We start from the raw sequence: 17,589 nt of genomic DNA, 5'->3' as shown, positions 1-17,589 counted from the left end.
GTAGAGAATAATGAATGAGAAAGTGTTTGACTCTTGGTAAAGCTTTTTAAACGTCAGAGCTGTTTGAAAGAGATCCAGGGAGTTCAGTGGGTAAAACTCCAACTCATGAGCTCAGTCGAGGAGAGTCCTTAGGGTCTAAAGCCTTAGCTAAGACTTCCATTGCCAACCATCAGGCAGTAAGAGGATCTGGAATTAACTTCCACATGTGAACAACTGGAGAACTGGACAAGATCCAGGAAGTAAGTCTTTTCAGATGTTAGAAAAAAGACAGTGCAAGACGGTGACCCAGAGAGAAGGGGAACAAGATGAGCTCTGTGATGATCCTGGAATTCAGCCTGGAGGCACTTTTTGGACTGTGTTGTGGGTTAGGGAGAATCCAAGCAGTGGTTACACTGAGTGGGCAAAACAGAGATTGGAGTTGGGGAGGCAGAGGAAGCTGAAATTTGTGGGTCAGTACGGAGAGGAGGGAGCTATGCAGAGGAAGAGCTCCAGAAATCCGGAGGGGGCGGTCCCCTTGAAAATTAAGCTATGTGTGCATAGGGTGAGTAAAGACGGGCAACGAGGAACTACTGAGGAGCTGGACAGTTCCCAGAGCCAGAGTGGAGAGATCTTGATTAATAGTAGGCTGTTCCAGAGAAATAGAAACCCCAGAAAGGAGAAAGGCCTTGCCTTAAAAGTGGGGCAGAATTAACCCCAGAATAAAGGCTATGCTAAAGCCACCCTAAAACAGGCCTCAAAAGGATCCATCTAAACTGCCTTGCAAAAAACAAAAAACCAAAAGTAAAACAAAAGAACAGGACAAGGATGCCCACTCTCACCACTTCTATTCAACGTAGTATTGGAAATTCTAGGCACAGCAATCAGATAAGAAAAAGAAGTAAAAGGTATTTAAATTGGAAGGGAAGAGGTAAAACTGTCACTATTTGCAGATGGCAGATACTCTATATAGAGAACACTGAGGTTGCCACACAAAAACTGTTAGAACTAGTAAGTAAATTCAGCAAGGTAGCAGGATGCAAGATTAATATACAGAAATCTGTTGCACTTCTTTACACTAATAATGAAATATCAGAAAGAGAAAGTAAAAAAAAAAAAATCCTGTTTAAAATTACATTTTAAAAAAGCCCTAGGAATAAAGTTAACCAAGGAGGTGAAATACCTATATGCTGAAAACTAAAACATTGATTAAGGGAACTGAAGATGATTCAAAGACATGGAAAGATATCCCGTGCTCTTGGATTGGAAGAATTAATATTATTAAAATGGCTATACTATCCAAAGCAATCTACAGATTTAATGCAATCCTTATCAACACAGCTATGACATTTGTCACAGAACTAGAACAAATAGTCCTGAAGTTTATATGGAACCACAAAAGACCACAAATTGCCAAGCAATCCTGAGAAAAATGAACAAAGCTGGAGGTATAACCCTTCCAGACTTCAGACTGTACTACGGTAATCAAAACAGTGTAGTATTGGCACAAAAACAGACATACAGATCAATGGAACAGAATAGAGAGCCCAGAAATAAACCCATACACCTATAGTCAATTAGTCTTTGAAAAAGGAGGCAAGAATATACAATGGCGAAAAGACAGTCTCTTTAACAAGTGGTGTTGGGAAAGCTGGACAGTTACATGTAAATCAGTGAAATTAGAACATTCCCTCACACCACATACAAAAATAAACTCAGAAAAGTCTAAAGACCTAAACGTAAGATGTGACACCATAAAACCCCTAGAAGAGGACATAGGCAAAACGATCTTTCACATAAATTGTAGCAGTATTTTCTTAGATCAGTCTCCCAAGGCAAAAGAAATAAAAGCAAAAATAAACAAATGGGACCTAGTCAAACTTAAAAGCTTTTGCACAGCAAAGGAAACTATCAACAAAACAAAAGACAACCTACGGAATGGGAGAAAATATTTGCAAACAATGTGACTAACAAGGGCTTAATTTCCAACACATACAAACAGCTCATACAACTCAACAACAAAAAGACAACCCAATCTAAAAATGGGCAGAAGACATAAATAAACATTATCCCAAAGAGGACATACGGATGGCTAACAGGCACATGAAAACATGCTCAACATCGCTAATTATTAGAGAAATGCAAATCAGAACCACAATGAGGTATCACCTCACACCAATCAGAATTGCTATCATCAAAAAGTCTACAAATAGTAAACGCTGGAGAGGGTTTGGAAAAAAGGGAACCTTCATACACTGTTGGTGGGAATGTAAATTGGTGCAGCCACTTTGGAGAACAGTATGGAGGTTCCCTAAAATACTAAAAATAGAGTTACCATGTGATCTAGCAATCCCATTCCTGGGTATATATCCAGAAAAAAGGAAAACACTAATTCAAAAAGATACATGAACCCCAATGTTCATAGCAGCACTATTTATAATAGCCAAGACTTGGAAACAACCCAAGTGCCCATCGACAGACGATTGGCTTAAGAGGTTGTGGTACATATATACAACAGAATATTACTCAGCCATAAAAAAGAATGAAATATTCCCATTTGCAGCAACATGGATGGACCTAGGGAATATTATGCTTAGTGAAGTGTGAAAGACAAATACTATACGATATAATTTATATGTGGAATCTAAAAAATAATACAAATGGATCTATATACCAAACAGAAACAGACTCACAGACATAGAAAACTTATGGTTACCAAAGGGGAGAGGTGGCAGGGGGAGGGATAAATTAGGAGTATGGGATTAACAGATACAAACTACTATACATAAAATAGATAAGCAACAGGGATTTACTGTATAGCACAGGAAATTATACCCAATATCTTGTAATAACCTGTAGTGGAATATAATCTGCAAAACAAACAAAAAACCCAAAAAACTGAATCACTATGCTGTACACGTGAAACTAATGCAATATTGTAAATCAACTTTACTTCAATAAAAAAATTAAAAACAAAAATAAAACAAAAACAAACATTCTTGAAAAGAATGCCAAAAAAAAAAATTCCAACAGTCTGTACCATAAAGCTTATAATGTCTAACATCCCAACAAAAAAATTACAAGAGTATCAGTCATACAAAGAGTCAAGAAAATGTGACCCATAAACAGGAAAAAAATTGAATAGAAAAACACCCAGAAATGAGAGCAATAACTGAAATAGCAGACATCTGTTATAAATTTGCTGTACACGTTCAGTGATGTAAAGGAAAATATAAACATAATGAGAGAAGTGGAGGCTCAAAGAAAGAACTAAATGGAACTCCTGGAGATGATAAAACACAATATCTGGGACTTCCCTGGTGGCGCAGTGGTTAAGAATCCGCCTGCCAATGCAGGGGACACAGGTTCAATCCCTGGTCTGGGAAGATCCCACATGCTGTGGAGCAGCTAAGCCCATGTGCCACAACTACTGAGCCTGCGCTTTAGAGCCCACGAGCCACAACTACTGAGCCCATGTGCCACAACTACTGAAGCCCGCATGCCTAGAGCCCGTGCTCTGTGACGAGAAGCCACTGCAGTGAGAAGCCCATGCACCACAACAAAGAGTAGCCCCGCTCGCCGCAACTAGAGAAAGCCTGTGCGCAACAACGAAGACCCAACACAACCAAAACAAAACAAAACAAACAAAAAACCACAATATCTGAAATGAAAATTTTGCTGAATGGGATTAATGGTAGGTTAGACACTGCAGAAGAAAAGATCAGTGAAATTGAAGGCATAGCAATACAATCTATCCAAAACAAAGTAAAGAGAAAAAAGAGTGAAAAAAAGGAAAAGAGCCTCAGTGACCTGTGGGACAATATCAATCTAATATGTGCTTAATTGGAGTCCCAGAAGAAGGAGAGAAATGGATGCATAGAAAAAGTGTTTGAATAAGTAATGGCTAAAATTTTCCAAATTTGATGAAAGCTAAAACCACAGAGGTGAAGCTTAACAAACTCCAGAGAGTAAAAACACATGTACATAACCTACCAAAGCACATCATAATTAAATTTCCCAATAAACAGTAATAAAGAGAAAACGTAAAAGCAAGCCACAGGTGATGGGGACCACGTTACATATAGAGGAACAAGAATAAGAGTGACTGAAGTTTTCCCATCTGAAACTGCAAGCCAGAAGACAAAGGAATGACCTCTTTGAAGTGCTGAAATTCGAAGAAACCACAATTATCAACCAAAACTTCTGTGTTCAGCAAATGTGTCTTTTGAAAATGAAGGTGAAATAAAAGCCTTTTCAGACAAACAGAAGCAAAGAGAATTCATCACCAGCAGACCTGCCCTATAAGAAATGTTACAGTGAGCTCTTTAGGCCAAGGTAAATGGTACCAGATGGAATCTTAGATCTGCATGAAGGCATGAAGAGCGCTGGAAACGGTAGACGTGTAAGTCCCTACAAAAGACTTTATACTCTCAACATTTTTAAAAAAGATAATTGTCTGTTGAGAGCAAAAGTAACACACTGTGTCATTCATAGCATATGTGGAAGTAAAACGTCTGGCAGTGATAGAAAGGGGAAGTAGAAGCTTGCTGTTGCATGTCTTCCATGATACTGAAGTTGTGTTGTAATTCAAGGTATATTGTGATCAGTTGAAGATGCATATTTTAAATCCCAGAGCAGCCACTAAAGAAAATAAACCAAAGAACTATATCAGTGAGCCAACAGTACAGGTAAAATAGAATCCTAAAAAATAATCCAAAAGTAGGCAGGAAAAGAGAAAGTAACAAAATAAGATGGGACAGATAGAAAACAATATGTTAGATTTAAACCCAATCACATCAGTCATTTTATTAACATGTAAATGGTCTAAACACCCCAGTAAAAACCAGAGATGTCAGACTGGATGTATGGCAAGACCCTCGCAAATGCTAAATACAAGGAAGTCCCTTTCAGATGCAACAGGTTGAAAGCACTGGGTGGAACGCTATGGGCACCTGCAGGGCTCTCCCAGTCAGGTACTTGGTGGTCGCCCCAGGCGCTGGTGTAACTAACACAGTCGGAAGACGCAGGTGCAGGGGCTCTGGAGTGCCATTCCACAAAGTCCAAATTCAGGGGCCTGTAAACCTGGGTTCCCAAGTCCCAGTGCAGCTCAGTGCCTCTGGTGTGTCCCTGCTGCGTGTCACGCTGGCTTCATGTCCAGGCTCAAGTCAAGCCTTCTGTCTTGCCTTCCTACATCCCATCCCAGTGATCTTTAAACATGTCAGGTGTCACTTCAGCTCAGTGTCCTTCAGTAGCTCCCCACTTCCCAGAGGACACATGCAGGTCCTTCCAAGGGTTTCCAAGGCCCACCCTCCACGCCCCCTCGCTCGCTCGGCTCCAGCCCTGCTGGCCTTCCTGCTCCTTAGACGGGCGGGCAGGCTCCTGATTTCAGGGCCTTGGCAACAGATACACTCTGACTGGGCCATTCTTCCCTCAGATATCTCTGCCTGCCCATGTCTGGTCATGTCATCTTCTCCATGAGGCTTCCCCTGACACCCTGCCGAATGCTGCTGCCACCCCCTCCTGCGCCCCGGCCCTGGCTCTCCTGGCCCTGCGTATTCCTTTCTTCCACCCTCCTTCCTGGCCCTGCGTATTCCTTTCTTCCACCCTCCTTCCTGGCCCTGCGTATTCCTTTCTTCCACCCTCCTTCCTGGCCCTGCGTGTTCCTTTCTTCCACCCTCCTTCCTGGCCCTGCGTGTTCCTTTCTTCCACCCTCCTTTAGCGCTTGCCACCATTTAAAGCACTGCAGGACAAACGCGTGCTTCTTGTGTACTGTGTCTCCCTCAGCTAGAACGTCAGGACTCCCAGGGCAAGACTTTGGCCCGTTCGGCTCGCTGATGTGTGCCGAGTGTTCCGAATCACGCCTGGCACACGGGAGGTGCTCGTCCGTATTTGTGGACGAAGTAGGTTGTAAGTATGACCCATGGAGTCAAGAGTGTTAGCAAGAAAGGTGCTAAGAGGTGGGCTCGGCAGACTCCCTCCTCAGCCCGTCTGACAAATGGGGAAACTGAGGCGTGAGTGCCTTGCCCAGGGCTGTGTCAGGGACTCACGGCAGAACCAAGACTCGAGGTCTCCTGTGCTGAGAAGAGGAGCGGCACTTCCTGGAACCTCTCCGCGTGCCCTGCCATCCCGGGAAGCGAGGCTGATGCCGCTCCAGGGCGCGGGGAGGGAAGGCCCGAGGGCAGGAGCAGGGGGTCCCGCTTCTAGGCCGCATGTGGCTCTGCTCCCAGCTGCACAGCCTTAGGCAAGTTTTTCAGCCCTTTTGCCTCAGTTTCCTAACTTGTCGCATGGAGGGGGTGGGTGGTCAAAGCAGGCCCCTTCCGTGCTGTGACTACTAGACCTCAGGGGCCTGTGCGGACAGGGCGGAAGCATCTGAGGGTCAGGAACGCGCTACAGACGTGGTGAAGGCGGAGGGGAGGGACTTACACGTGGTGACAGACGCCTCCTTCCCAGACCGGAAAGGACTTTGTCTCCGAGAACAGCCGTGTGCAGGGCTGGGGCACCTTTCTGCAGGCTGCTGGCACAGAGGAAAGGGCCGTCGCTTACAAGGAGCTCGAGGCCACGGTTGGCCTCTTCCTGCAGCCACCGTAGGTCCCGGGCTGGCGGCCCTGTCCCCGGGGCTGCTCAGAGACTGCGGGTGCTGCTCTGAGTTGGGGTCCTGGGAGCCTGCAGGCTGCTTTCCCTCGGGGCTGGTCGGAGGCTCTGGGTCTGGCAGGCTCAGGGCCGTGTGGCTCGCCTGGGAACTTCTGTCCATGAGCCTCTCGTCCTCAGCCCAGAAGTCAGAGGCAGGCCCGTGGCCCTTTTCCCTCCCACCGCCTTGTTTGGTCCCCAGGCGAGAAGAGCCCCCTCCCCCCCCCTCTCCGTGTGGAGCGGCTGTCGCTGTGTCCCTGTGACTGTCCCAGACCCCCCCGTTATCTGGGCAGCACCTTTCACCCTGGCGCTTTGGGGCAGTGGGAGGCCTGGCGGCTCACTGCCTGCCAGCCTCCCTACCTGGACACTTGGAGGTCTGGGGCACCGTGGCCAGGCCCCTGTCCCAGCACCTCATGGCTGGAGGTCCTTGCGGCACACCCACCCTGGGGCCAGCGGTCCCATCGGAGCCTGCCGTCACAAGCATGTCGAGGCCAGGCCCCAGCCCCAGTGACCCCAGCAGGCAAGGGGAGCGGCCCCAAACTTACCAAGCTCACAGTGTCTGCCTTTGAACCCCGGGCTGCACTCACAGCTGTGGGCATCCTCACCAGGCACACAGGTGCCTCCGTTCTGACAGGGGTTTTCTGAACAGTTCCCAGGGGCATCTGTGAACAGCCACGAGCGGTTAGTCTCGGGGCCCCACGGGAAGGCCTGATAGCGTTCCCAGGTTGCTGTCTCTTGCTGTCCCCAACACCAGTGGGCCCTAGGGGTGGTCAGAGAGCAGGCAGAAGACTGGCCTCGGTGTGCTCAGCCCTGAGCCCGTTACCTTGAGGGAGAGCGGGAGGGCTCTCGGTGCCGAGCCGTCGTCACACGGCAGAGGAGCCTCGGCTTACAGCTTAGATCATGGCTGCACTCTGGTCGCCTTTGGGAGAGACTGCCCGCTCTGCCCTGGCCTGTGCCCCCTGCCCCACATTTCTGCTGACTTTGCCCCGCTGCACAGGGCTTCTTCTACTTGGAACACAGAGGCCAACCCTAGAGATCCCTCCTCATCCTCCAGCGCCTGTCCCCGAGCCACCTGTGTGTCCCCAAGCCGCAGCCCCAGGCGGCCTCTGTGCAGGACTCTGCTGGCGTCTGTGCCCCTTGGGCCACTGTCTGCCTTCCGCACTGCGGGAGCTAGAGGCGCGTTGGTCAGTGGTGCTGCCTGGGAGGGGCAGACCTGTCCCTCCCCCCTTAGAGTCCACTGTCCTTTTTTTTTTTTTTTTTTTAAAGCTTTGCAAGATAGCTGGTTTCATTTTTAACTCTTAAAATACTGAGAAACACAAAAGAATAAGAATCGTGCATACGCCACCACTTCCAATACCCCCTCCACATCTAATCCAGCCCTTCCCCCTTCCCCCCTCCTCGGCAACCGCCTCGTGGGGGGAGGTTTATTAAGATTTTGCCAATCTTGTTTAATCTATTTCCAGCTTTCCATCTGCCTTTCTTTCTCTAGTTGGAGAATTTCAAAGCCGTTCACAGAAACCACTTCACCTGTAAATATGTCAGCAAGTATCTAATATATAAAGACTTAAGAAATTTTCACGTAAGCACAATACTATTATTACAAAATTAACAGTAGTTCCTTAATATCACAAGAAACTGCAGTCTGTGTTCAAATTTCCCTGATCATCTTTAAAAATGTCACTTACAGTTGGTCCCATCTAATTCAGATTCATAAAGATTCACATTGCCTTAGTTTGATGTATCTCAAGTCTCTTTTAATCTATAAATTTAACCTTCTTCCCCTCTGTATTTATTGAAGAAATGAGGTCATTTGTCCCGTGGAATTCCCATCCTCTGGGTCTGACTGACGGCATTAACTCGCCCCCTCCCCATGTTTCCTGTTAACTGGTAGTAAGAGAAAGGGGCTTAATAGGATTCAGGTTCACATGGTCTTTGCTTTGGCTTCACAGGTGGTGGTTGTGTGCCCTTTGGCTACACCAGGAGACATATGATGTCTCTGCATTTGGTTTTCATGATGTGAGGATCGATCACTGGTTCAGTGTTGGCAGCCTGATTAATCCAGAGTAAAGTTCTCTTAGGCTCTGCACCTGATGGCTTGAGAAGTCATATAGATCCCTGATCTCTCACTAGGGTCAGGTCTAATGTGATCTGTCACTCCTCTGCCTTCACTAGCTGAGGAGTCCCCTCTGAAGACCTGCTTTCCTTCACCCACCGCTTGGTCACCCTAAAATACAGTCCATACAGGCAAGGCCAGGTAAATGCTCCATTCTTTTCATTTGGACACTTGCAGAGTGAGTTGGTCCCCCAGCAAAGCTCTAAAGTTGACCAATACGTTGTTCTTTCTTTTTGACCATTGTTAAGACCTTGTGGTCTTGTACATATTTGATTGGTTTCAGTCTGTTGCTGTCATTAGCTTTCTTCATGCTCATATTATCCCATCTTTGGCCAGTGGGAGCCCCTTCAGGTTGGCTCCTGTGCCCTTTAGACACAATCCTAGTTGCTTTTGAAAGCTTGCTTGCTTTTTTACAAGTATGTCCTAGGCTTTTTTTTTTTTTCTTTGTTTTTTTTTTTTTTAGGCCGCACCGCGCAGTTTGCAGAATCTTAGTTCCCCAACCAGGGATTGAACCCGGGCCCTTGGCAGTGAAAGGGCAGAGTTCTAACCACTGGACTCCCAGGGAATTCCCATGTCCTGGGCTTATTTTGTCCATGTTCTGCTTCAGCCTTGGAATCAGCCATTTCTCTGAAGACCCCAGTCTATATATATATTTATTTATTTTAAAAAATATTTATTTATTTATTTGGCTGCTCTGGGTCTTAGTTGCGGCACGCGGGATCTTCATTGCTGTGTGCAGGATCTTTAGTTGCGGCATGCAGGATCTTTTTTTAGTTGTGGCATGTGGGACCTAGTTCCCTGACCAGAGATCGAACCCGGGCCCCCTGCATTGGGAGCATAGAGTCTTAACCACTGGACCGCCAGGGAAGTCCCCCGCCGGTTCCTTTTAGTGGAGAATGGTATCTAGAGTCCACAGTCTGGCTGATCAAGGTGCTCACTGTTACTGCGGTGTCAGTGCTCCAGGTCTTTTCAGGAGACAGAACTAGGAAATTAGATTTAAAAAATAAAAATGAACAAATTATGAGTTCATTCCAGTATTTCCAGTTCAAATGAACAGAATTAAATAAAAATAAAATCAGGGGTTTTACTTAACTTCTTTGATTTTTATATTGTATCACTTTATGCTGAAAATCTTTGTGGCATTAACATAATTACTTTCTTTATCCCACAATGTACATGTAATAGTTTAGAAATGACATTAAGATCACTGAGTACAGCTTAAAATTTCTTGGCAATTCTTTTAATCCTTAGATTATATCCCACTAGATGTTAATAGTCAGAATGCTGTTTTATTTATTTATTTTGGCTGCGCTGGGTCTTAGTTGCGGCACGTGGGATCTTTAGTTGCTGCATGTGGACTTCTTAGTTGCGGCATGCAGACTTCTTAGCTGCGACATGCATGTGGGATCTAATTCCCCAACCAGGGATCGAACCTGGGCCCCCTGCATTGGGAGCATGGAGTCTTACCCACTGGACCACCAGGGAAGTCCCTAGAATGCTGTTTTAAAAATCACTTGAAGTGATGCTTTTTTTTCCTGTGTGGTTATGCCATCGGCATGGTTAATAAGTTTATTTCAGTTTGTTTTCAAATTTTAGGCATTGCTTTTTTTTTTGGTGTCATTTAAAAAAACATTTTCTTATTTCTAAAGTCACATCTATAAAGGTACATTTAGAGATACCTATCCTCCCTCTCCATTCCCTTTACTTCTTCATTCTCGTTCTTTGCTTCATTATAGAGTTAATCATTTTTATTAGTTTTATTTATTTTTAAATATAAGAAAATAGATATATACATTCATATTTCCCTTCCCCACTTTCCTACACAAAAGAGATACCAAAAACACTGTTCTGCACTTTACATTTTGGAAACAGCTTTATTGAGATATACTTTATATACAATTCAGCCATTTGAAGTGTACACTTTATAGATTTTTAGCATATCCACAGATATGTGCATCCATCACCATGGTCAATTTTAGAATGTTCTTATCACCTCAGAAAGAAACCCAGTACCCTTTAGCTCTCACCCCATATACCTCCACCCCCACTTCCAGTTTGAAGCAACCATTGATCTACTTTCTATCACTATAGGTTTCCCTATTCTGGACTTTCATATGAATGGAACCAGATTATGTGTTCTTTATGACTGGCTTCTCTCACTTAGCATAATGTTTTCAAGGTTCATCTATGTTGTAGCATTTATCAGTACTTTATTCCTTTTTATGGTCCAATAATTTCCATTGTGTGAATATAACACATTTGTTCATCCATTCATCAGTTGTTTCCACCTTTCGGCAATTGTGAATAGTGCTGCAGTGACCATTTGTGTAAGTCCTTGTGTGGACATACGTTTTCATTTCTCTTGGGTGTGTAGCTAGGAGTGGAATTGCTGGGTCATATGGTAACTCCACGTTTAATTCTTCGAGGAACTGAAGCAGCTGCACGACTCTACATTCCCACCAGCAGTGTTTGAGGGTTCCAGTTTCTCCACATCCTCATCAGTGCTTGTGGTTATCTTGACTTTTTAATTCTAGCCATCCTGGTGTATGTGAAGAGGCATCTCACTGTGGTTTTGATTAGCATTTCCCTGATGACTAGTGATACCAAACATCTTCTCATGGGCTTGTTGCCATTTGTGTATCTTCCTTGGAGAAATGTCTATTCAGATCCTTTGCTTATTTCTTAATTGGGTTATTTGTCTTCCTCTTATTCAGCTTTAAGAGTTCTTTATATATTTTAGATTCAGATCCCTTTTCAAATATACGATTTGCACATATTTTCTCCCATTTTATGGGTTGTCTTTTCACTTCCTTGATGATGTCTTTTGAAGCACAAAATGTTTTAAATTTTGATGAAGTCCAACTTACCTTTTTTTTTCTTTTGTTGCTCTTGCTTTTGGTGCCATATCTAAAAATCCTTTGGGACTTCCCTGGAGGTCCGGTGGTTAAGAATCTGCCTTCCAGGGGACGTGGGTTCGATCCCTGGTTGGGGAACTAAGATCTCACATGCTGCGGGGCAATTAAGCCCATGCGCCTCAACTACTGAGCCCACGGGCTCTCGAGCCTGCGCGCCACAACTAGAGAGAAGCCCGTGTGCCACAACAAAAGATCCCGCATGCCACAACTACGACCTGATGCAGCCAAAAATAAGTAAATAAATAAATATTAAAAAAAAAAAATCCTTTGTAAAAGTCCAAGGTAATACAGATTTACCCGTGTTTTCTTCTAAGAATTTTATAGTTTTAGCTCTTACATTTAGGTCTTTGATCCATTTTTAATTAATTTTGTGTATGGTGTGAGGTAGGGGGTCCAACTTCATTCTTTTGTATGTGGATATCCAGCTGTGCCAGCACCGTTTGCTGAAAAGACTCTTCTTTCCTCCACTGAATGGTCTTGGCACCCCTGTTGAAATCAGTTGACCACAGATGTATAGGTTTATTTCTGGACTCTTAATTCTATTCCACTGATTTATAAGTCTATCCTTGTGCCAGTATCTGGCACTGACTTGATTACCATTGCTTTGTACTAAGTTTTGACAAACGGGTATGTGAGTCTTCCTACTTTTTTAGGATGGTTTTTGCTATTCCAGGTCCCTTCCAATTCCATATGAATTTTAGACACTGTACATAACAATTGTCCAGAGACATTTTATGGTAACCTTACAGAACATGGAAGTGTGCAGGGGTGTTTAGAACCTGTGAGCCCACGTCAGCAATCCTTAGCCTCTGTACTTGGGACACCAGCCTGCAGAGACTGTGACTGACATTTGTGCCATGCTCGGGCAGCTGGGACCTGAAACCTAGAGTTATATGCAGCAGTGGGGGTTTTACCGGGTCACCACTGTCTGTAGCCTCATTTTACAAAGCTATCTCCACTGAATCCTGAGTTTATCGTGACAGACAGACAGACAGACACACACACACACACAAACACACGCACGAGTAAATAAAAAAAAAGAGAGAAGGCTGTTTTGAACGGAGGTGGGGGACAAGGATGGGGGTGCACCCTGGGGCGGGGGCAATGGGCTCCTCCTCTATGAAGGACAAATTACAGAGTAGAGAGGTTTAAGTTCTGCCCCCACTTGTATGGGTGTCAAGGGGATAAGGCCAGCATAGTCCAAAAGCCCTCCTGGGGTGAGAAATTGGGGGAAACAGGAAGAATTTGACCAGCTTCTGCATTCACTCCAAGTTCCCAGGATGGCAGGAATCTTGGGAATCCTCCAGGAGCGTCTCCTGGGTGCTTGAAGGAGCGGCCCTGACCTGGAGAGTTGCTTGCTGAGCAAATGCCAAATCAGGAGCATTAACTGTGCTCTTGGGGTGCCTGGGGCTTTCTGGGGATCATCCTTTCCTTGAGAAAGAAAAGTCTAACAGCTACCAGAGAGAAGGAGCAGATTATTCTAGAAGGAAACAAGAACAAGATTGACACCCAGTGACAGCACAGTTGATGACAGTGGACAAATGTTTGAAGAACTGAATGGGAGAGGAACTTTGAACCTCGAATTTTATACCTAGCTAAATTGTCCTTCAAATGTGAGGGCTAATAAGTGTATTTTCAGGCATATAGGGCCTCAGAAGTTTGGCCATGTAAAGTTCCAACAAGTACTTTGTGGACCTTGGCAAGCTGATTGTAAACTTTTACAGAAATACAAAGAGTCAAGAACAGCCAAGACACTGATGGGCAGCGAGAGGACTGGCCCTGTGGGACAGCGAGCCTTACCAAAGAGGCAGCCTCTAAAGTGGTCGGGCTCGGCCTGAGGAAGCCAGGCAGCGGAATGGAGGACGGGGGCCACGACGAGGTGCTGACCCTGCCAGTTCTCGAGAGACACAAATCAGATCATAACAGTGCTCTTCACACCCGTCCTGCTGGCAGGGTCGCGAAACCTGACAAGATCAGATTCTGGAGAGACTGGGGGCCAACTCACTGCACCTCTTGACCGCTGCTGGAAGGAGTCCAGACTGATACCCCACTTAGAAGGCAACTTGCATTCTCTTGTCACTTGGGCATTGACACATCCCGAGCCCGCACACGTGCCAGGAGATGTGTACAGGAACACAGAGCAGCACTGCTGACAACAGCAGGCACAGCCCACGTGCCCTCGGAGCGAGTTCACCGACGGACTAGATGCTGGACAGTGAGAGTGAACGAGCACAGGAAGCTGGGCGAAAACGCGGGTCTGGGGGCGGCACACAGCCTGATGCTGCCCGGTGAGGAAAGCCTGCGGCTGTTCGGACACCCATGCGGGCGGTGAACTCACTCCTCCCTACCATCCAGCCTCTGGTGGGGCAGAGGGATGGCAGCACGAATTCAAGCTCGTGGTTCAACAGCAAGGACACAGGTTACTTGCTTGTGTTCTGGTTCATGGGTGGCTTCCAGGTCTGAAGGCTGTTATTTTAGCAAAAGCTAACCAACCAGACTCACTAAGTAAAAGGGGGCCAGCCTGGCCCGATCGTGAGAATGTGACAGGAACCAAAGACCACAACTAATTTTGTGCACCTGGGAGCCATTAGAGATTGTTTTGTCCTGTTATCACCTAAAATCACCTCACACTCTCTCAAGCCTTCGTCCCTCACGTTAGCGAACACTGCAGATGGCAGTGACATCCGGGGCCAGCCTGGTGCCACCTCGAATCTCTCCTTCAGAAGGGACCCAGGAGAGGTCACTCACATCCCTCTAAGTTCTGAATTTTGTGAAATGAAACATCTGGTATTTTAAAGGGCTGACATAACGCAAACCATCAGATAAAATGTTTGTTTTTCCACTTACAAAACGCCAGCAACCTGAGTGTCTTCACTCTGACCGCACCTTAGCCGGTGGCTTTGTTCTCTGACCGCATCTGACCCGCAAACTACCCCTCCTGGTGCTCACCAAGGGCTCGTACAGTGAGGGGTGCTGGACTGTGGGGCCGTGGAGCCACTGCTGGCAAACACACCCTCTGGTGCAGGTGCCTGGATGTGTCCAGGTGTCCTTGGGTACGCTGGGGGCCTGCAGGTGAGGCCGCATCCTGGGCGCTTGACTCTCCCTTTACCGAGTACTCTGCCTTCTCTGGGGGCTGGCTGATGGGTGAGCCCAGTCTGAGCCTGTGGTGTAACTCAGGAGAAAGGACCACTGGCTCCTAGAACCGTCCCCAGAGGGACAAGGCCCCGAGGGTTAGAACAGGAGGAAAGATAGAGCGAGGGTCTGAGTTTGAGGAAGGAAGATGGCCTCTTGGAGCTGCCCAGCTGTGGTTCTCACCGGCGGACAGTTCAGGCCCTGCTTGCCGAGCCTGGGTAGCAGCAGCCTCCCAGGCGATACTCCAGCTGGAGCCGCCTAGCAGCTGCCCCTCCACTCACTCCTGCCATCCTGCTCCACAGACATCTCTGGGAGAGGCAGGGGAGGGCTCTGCTGCTCGCAGAGGGAGAGGAGGGGCCGTCTGCAGGGGGCAGCAGTGGGCCAGTCTCTCCAGGGAGGACCCTGAACGTTTGGGTGGCTGCAGCCCCCAGGCCCGTCCTGGTCTGCCTGCGTGATGTGGTTTGGTCCCCCCTTTCCAGGGCGGGGCGCTCGGCTGCCCCTCGGGCAGGCCCTGTGCCTCGCCCCTCCTCACTGTGGTCCTTCAGGCCCCTGAGGGTGGTCAGCCCTGAAATCCACTCCTGCTGACTTACTTTCCGCGCCCTTGTCACCACTGCGTCCGGGGAGCTGGAGGGCCAGGCTGACCTGCTCGGGGACCTCCTCCGCGTTCTCCAGCTGCACCAGAGCCGTGGGTTCTAGGAGAGATCAGGACGCCACAGCACGCTGACCACGAAGCCTGCTGCCTCGCGCCCAGGACTGTCCCTGGGCCGCCTTCTTGAGCGGCTTCTCTCCTTCGGGCGCAGGGCCTGGATCAGGGTGGGTCTTGGTGCTGCCTCCGGTAGGATCAGCTTTTCTCCAGGCGGAGCCCAGCCCTGACCCTCCTGCCAGTCCTCAGCAGGGACCCGGCTTGACTGCCAGCCCCACCGGAACCGTGGGTGCAGGTCACCAGTGGCCCAACAGGGCCAAACCTCCTGCCTTGCCCACAGGCCTAAGCAGCTGACTGATGCGTCAGTCTCCTTCTTATGGTCACATCCTGCTCTCCTCTCCCTCCCTCTCCTGCTCCCTGGGGGTCCACAGCGCCCCCTCCTCCCCCTCTTATTTGCCCTCAGCCAGACCGCGCTCTTGGCCCTTCTGGAGCCCCCTGGCGAGGCTCGTGCTGTGGGTCCCAGGACCTCGCGCTCACTAAACAGCACTCAGGGTCCTGACCGGGACCGGCTCCTAACAGGTTTCTTTTCCGTCTTCTCTCACGTGCCTGCCCGCGGCCTGTCCCTGCAGCCCATACAGCCACGCTGGGAAGGCTCTGTGGGAGCCCGTGGGTGGCGTGGGCTCCTCACGCTGGCCCTGGAGCCCAGGGCCTCCGACCCCATTGGGGTCCCCCGCTGGGGACGGTGCTGGGCACTGGAGGTGGTCTTGAAGCCCAGGTTTCGGGGACCTCGACCCTCATCCCACTGGGGACCGGCGGGTGAGGTGGCAGCGGGGCCACCGGGGTAGGCCTGGGCACTCACGTGGTCTCACAGCGACCCGTCTGCCAGGCGAGCTGCGGAAGCTGGCACTCACTCGTCCCCTGCCGTCCACGAGCTCTGAGAACCTGCGAGAGAGTCAGCGCGGGTCAGCAGGCGGGTTCAGGGCCCGGGGTCTCGGGGGCGGCGGCTGAGGCGGGCACCTGGGGGCCTGGGTCGGCGGTGCGGGGGCGCCGGGGTCGTTGAGCAGGCGCAGCTCCGGCAGGCGCGCGGGGGCCGGTCGGGTTCTGAGCGCCCGCGGGGGGAGTCCTTCCCGGTGCCAGCGTCTGTCGGCGCCATCCCTCGCGGCTGCGGGCGGTGGAGGACGGGGTGGCCGCGCGGGCTGGTCTGGGGCTCCCCGTGCCCCCGTCCTGCCCCGCCGCTCCGAGGTGAGAGCCGAAGGGGCATGTGCCCCCGGCCCACCCCGAGCCCCGCTCCCTGCCCGAGGAGGGGCTGCGGATGCGGCCTGGGAGCGGTCCAGGTGCTGGTCCCAGCCCCCCACCCTGGGCCAGGCTCTCCGCCTGCAGGTGGGGCTGGGCCTCGACCTGTCCAGACTCACCTCATCTGAGGCCCACGCCCTGCACACCCCAAGAGAGAGGGCATGGCTCCTCCGTGGGTCCTTGTCACCTAACCGTGGCCTTCAGCAGCCCCCACCCCCAGGGCTGGGTACCCTCCTCATCTGCGAGCCCCGCCCGCCCCCCACAGGCTCACAGAGGGGCCCCGACCTGCCCTGTCTGCCTGGCAGGCATGCCTGGGGCTGAGCTGGGTCTGAATGTCTCAGGGCAAGTGTGCTCCATGCCCCGAGGGCAGGTTGGTGGGTTGGGAGAGGAGGGAGCCCAGGCCACCGCCCACCTCCCTGCAGCACCGTCCAGACAGACCGTCCTCTTGTGAGCTTTGCCATGTCAGGACCCCCATGGGACCCAGCGGGCCTCCTGTGCTCTTGGGAGCAGACCCATGTCCTCACTGTGGCCTTGAGCCTCTGCGTTCCTCAGCTGCTCCCACCCTCCGTCCGTCCACTCTGCCCTTCCTTCCTGCCTCTCCCAGCCCACCCCTTGCTGACGCTGTGCTGCCCCTCTTTTCCATGCTGCTGTCCAGCAGCTCCTCATGGGTCAGGCCTGGCTGCCAGGCTGCTACCCAGGGCCGCCTCCACGCTGCCACTGCCCGCTCTCGGCGCTGGTTTTCAGGGTGATGCCCTGTATTTACCGCTCAGCCATCTGGGTCCACTCGGGCGGATGGCACAAGGTGAGGAGCGAGATGCTTATTCTTCTGAACCGCTAGCTCACTGACCCAGCGCCAGCAGTCCAGGAAATCCTCCCCCAATTTTCATGCA

General features: G+C 49.4%; 1 protein-coding gene across 9 annotated transcripts in view; it reads right to left on the bottom strand.

The window, feature by feature from the left end:
- SNED1 (sushi, nidogen and EGF like domains 1) overlaps positions 1–17,589 on the bottom strand; it is an 88,143-nt gene that overhangs the window by 5,573 nt on the left and 64,981 nt on the right. For 5 of the 9 annotated variants that reach the window (XR_009700805.1, XM_061189157.1, XM_061189180.1 and 2 more), the window contains 5 exons: positions 16,424–16,568; positions 16,266–16,348; positions 15,354–15,455; positions 7,149–7,265; positions 6,400–6,490 (listed from right to left, as the gene is read on the bottom strand). Coding sequence is in view for 8 of the 9 variants with exons in the window: in XM_061189157.1 (XP_061045140.1) it covers positions 6,400–6,490; positions 7,149–7,265; positions 15,354–15,455; positions 16,266–16,348; positions 16,424–16,568 (538 nt within the window). In the remaining variant the exon portion in view is untranslated. Of the gene's footprint in view, positions 1–6,399; positions 6,491–7,148; positions 7,266–9,356; positions 9,699–11,918; positions 12,118–15,353; positions 15,456–16,265; positions 16,349–16,423; positions 16,569–17,589 lie in introns of those variants that run through there. The other 4 variants (XM_061189170.1, XM_061189190.1, XM_061189207.1 and 1 more) reach the window with 3 other exon arrangements.

The sequence above is a fragment of the Eubalaena glacialis genome, chromosome 1, assembly GCF_028564815.1.
Source record: "Eubalaena glacialis isolate mEubGla1 chromosome 1, mEubGla1.1.hap2.+ XY, whole genome shotgun sequence".
Classification (NCBI taxonomy): Eukaryota; Metazoa; Chordata; class Mammalia; order Artiodactyla; family Balaenidae; genus Eubalaena; species Eubalaena glacialis.
The sequence above is the reverse complement of the archived record's forward strand: the minus strand, read 5'-3'. Positions and strand labels throughout refer to the sequence as shown.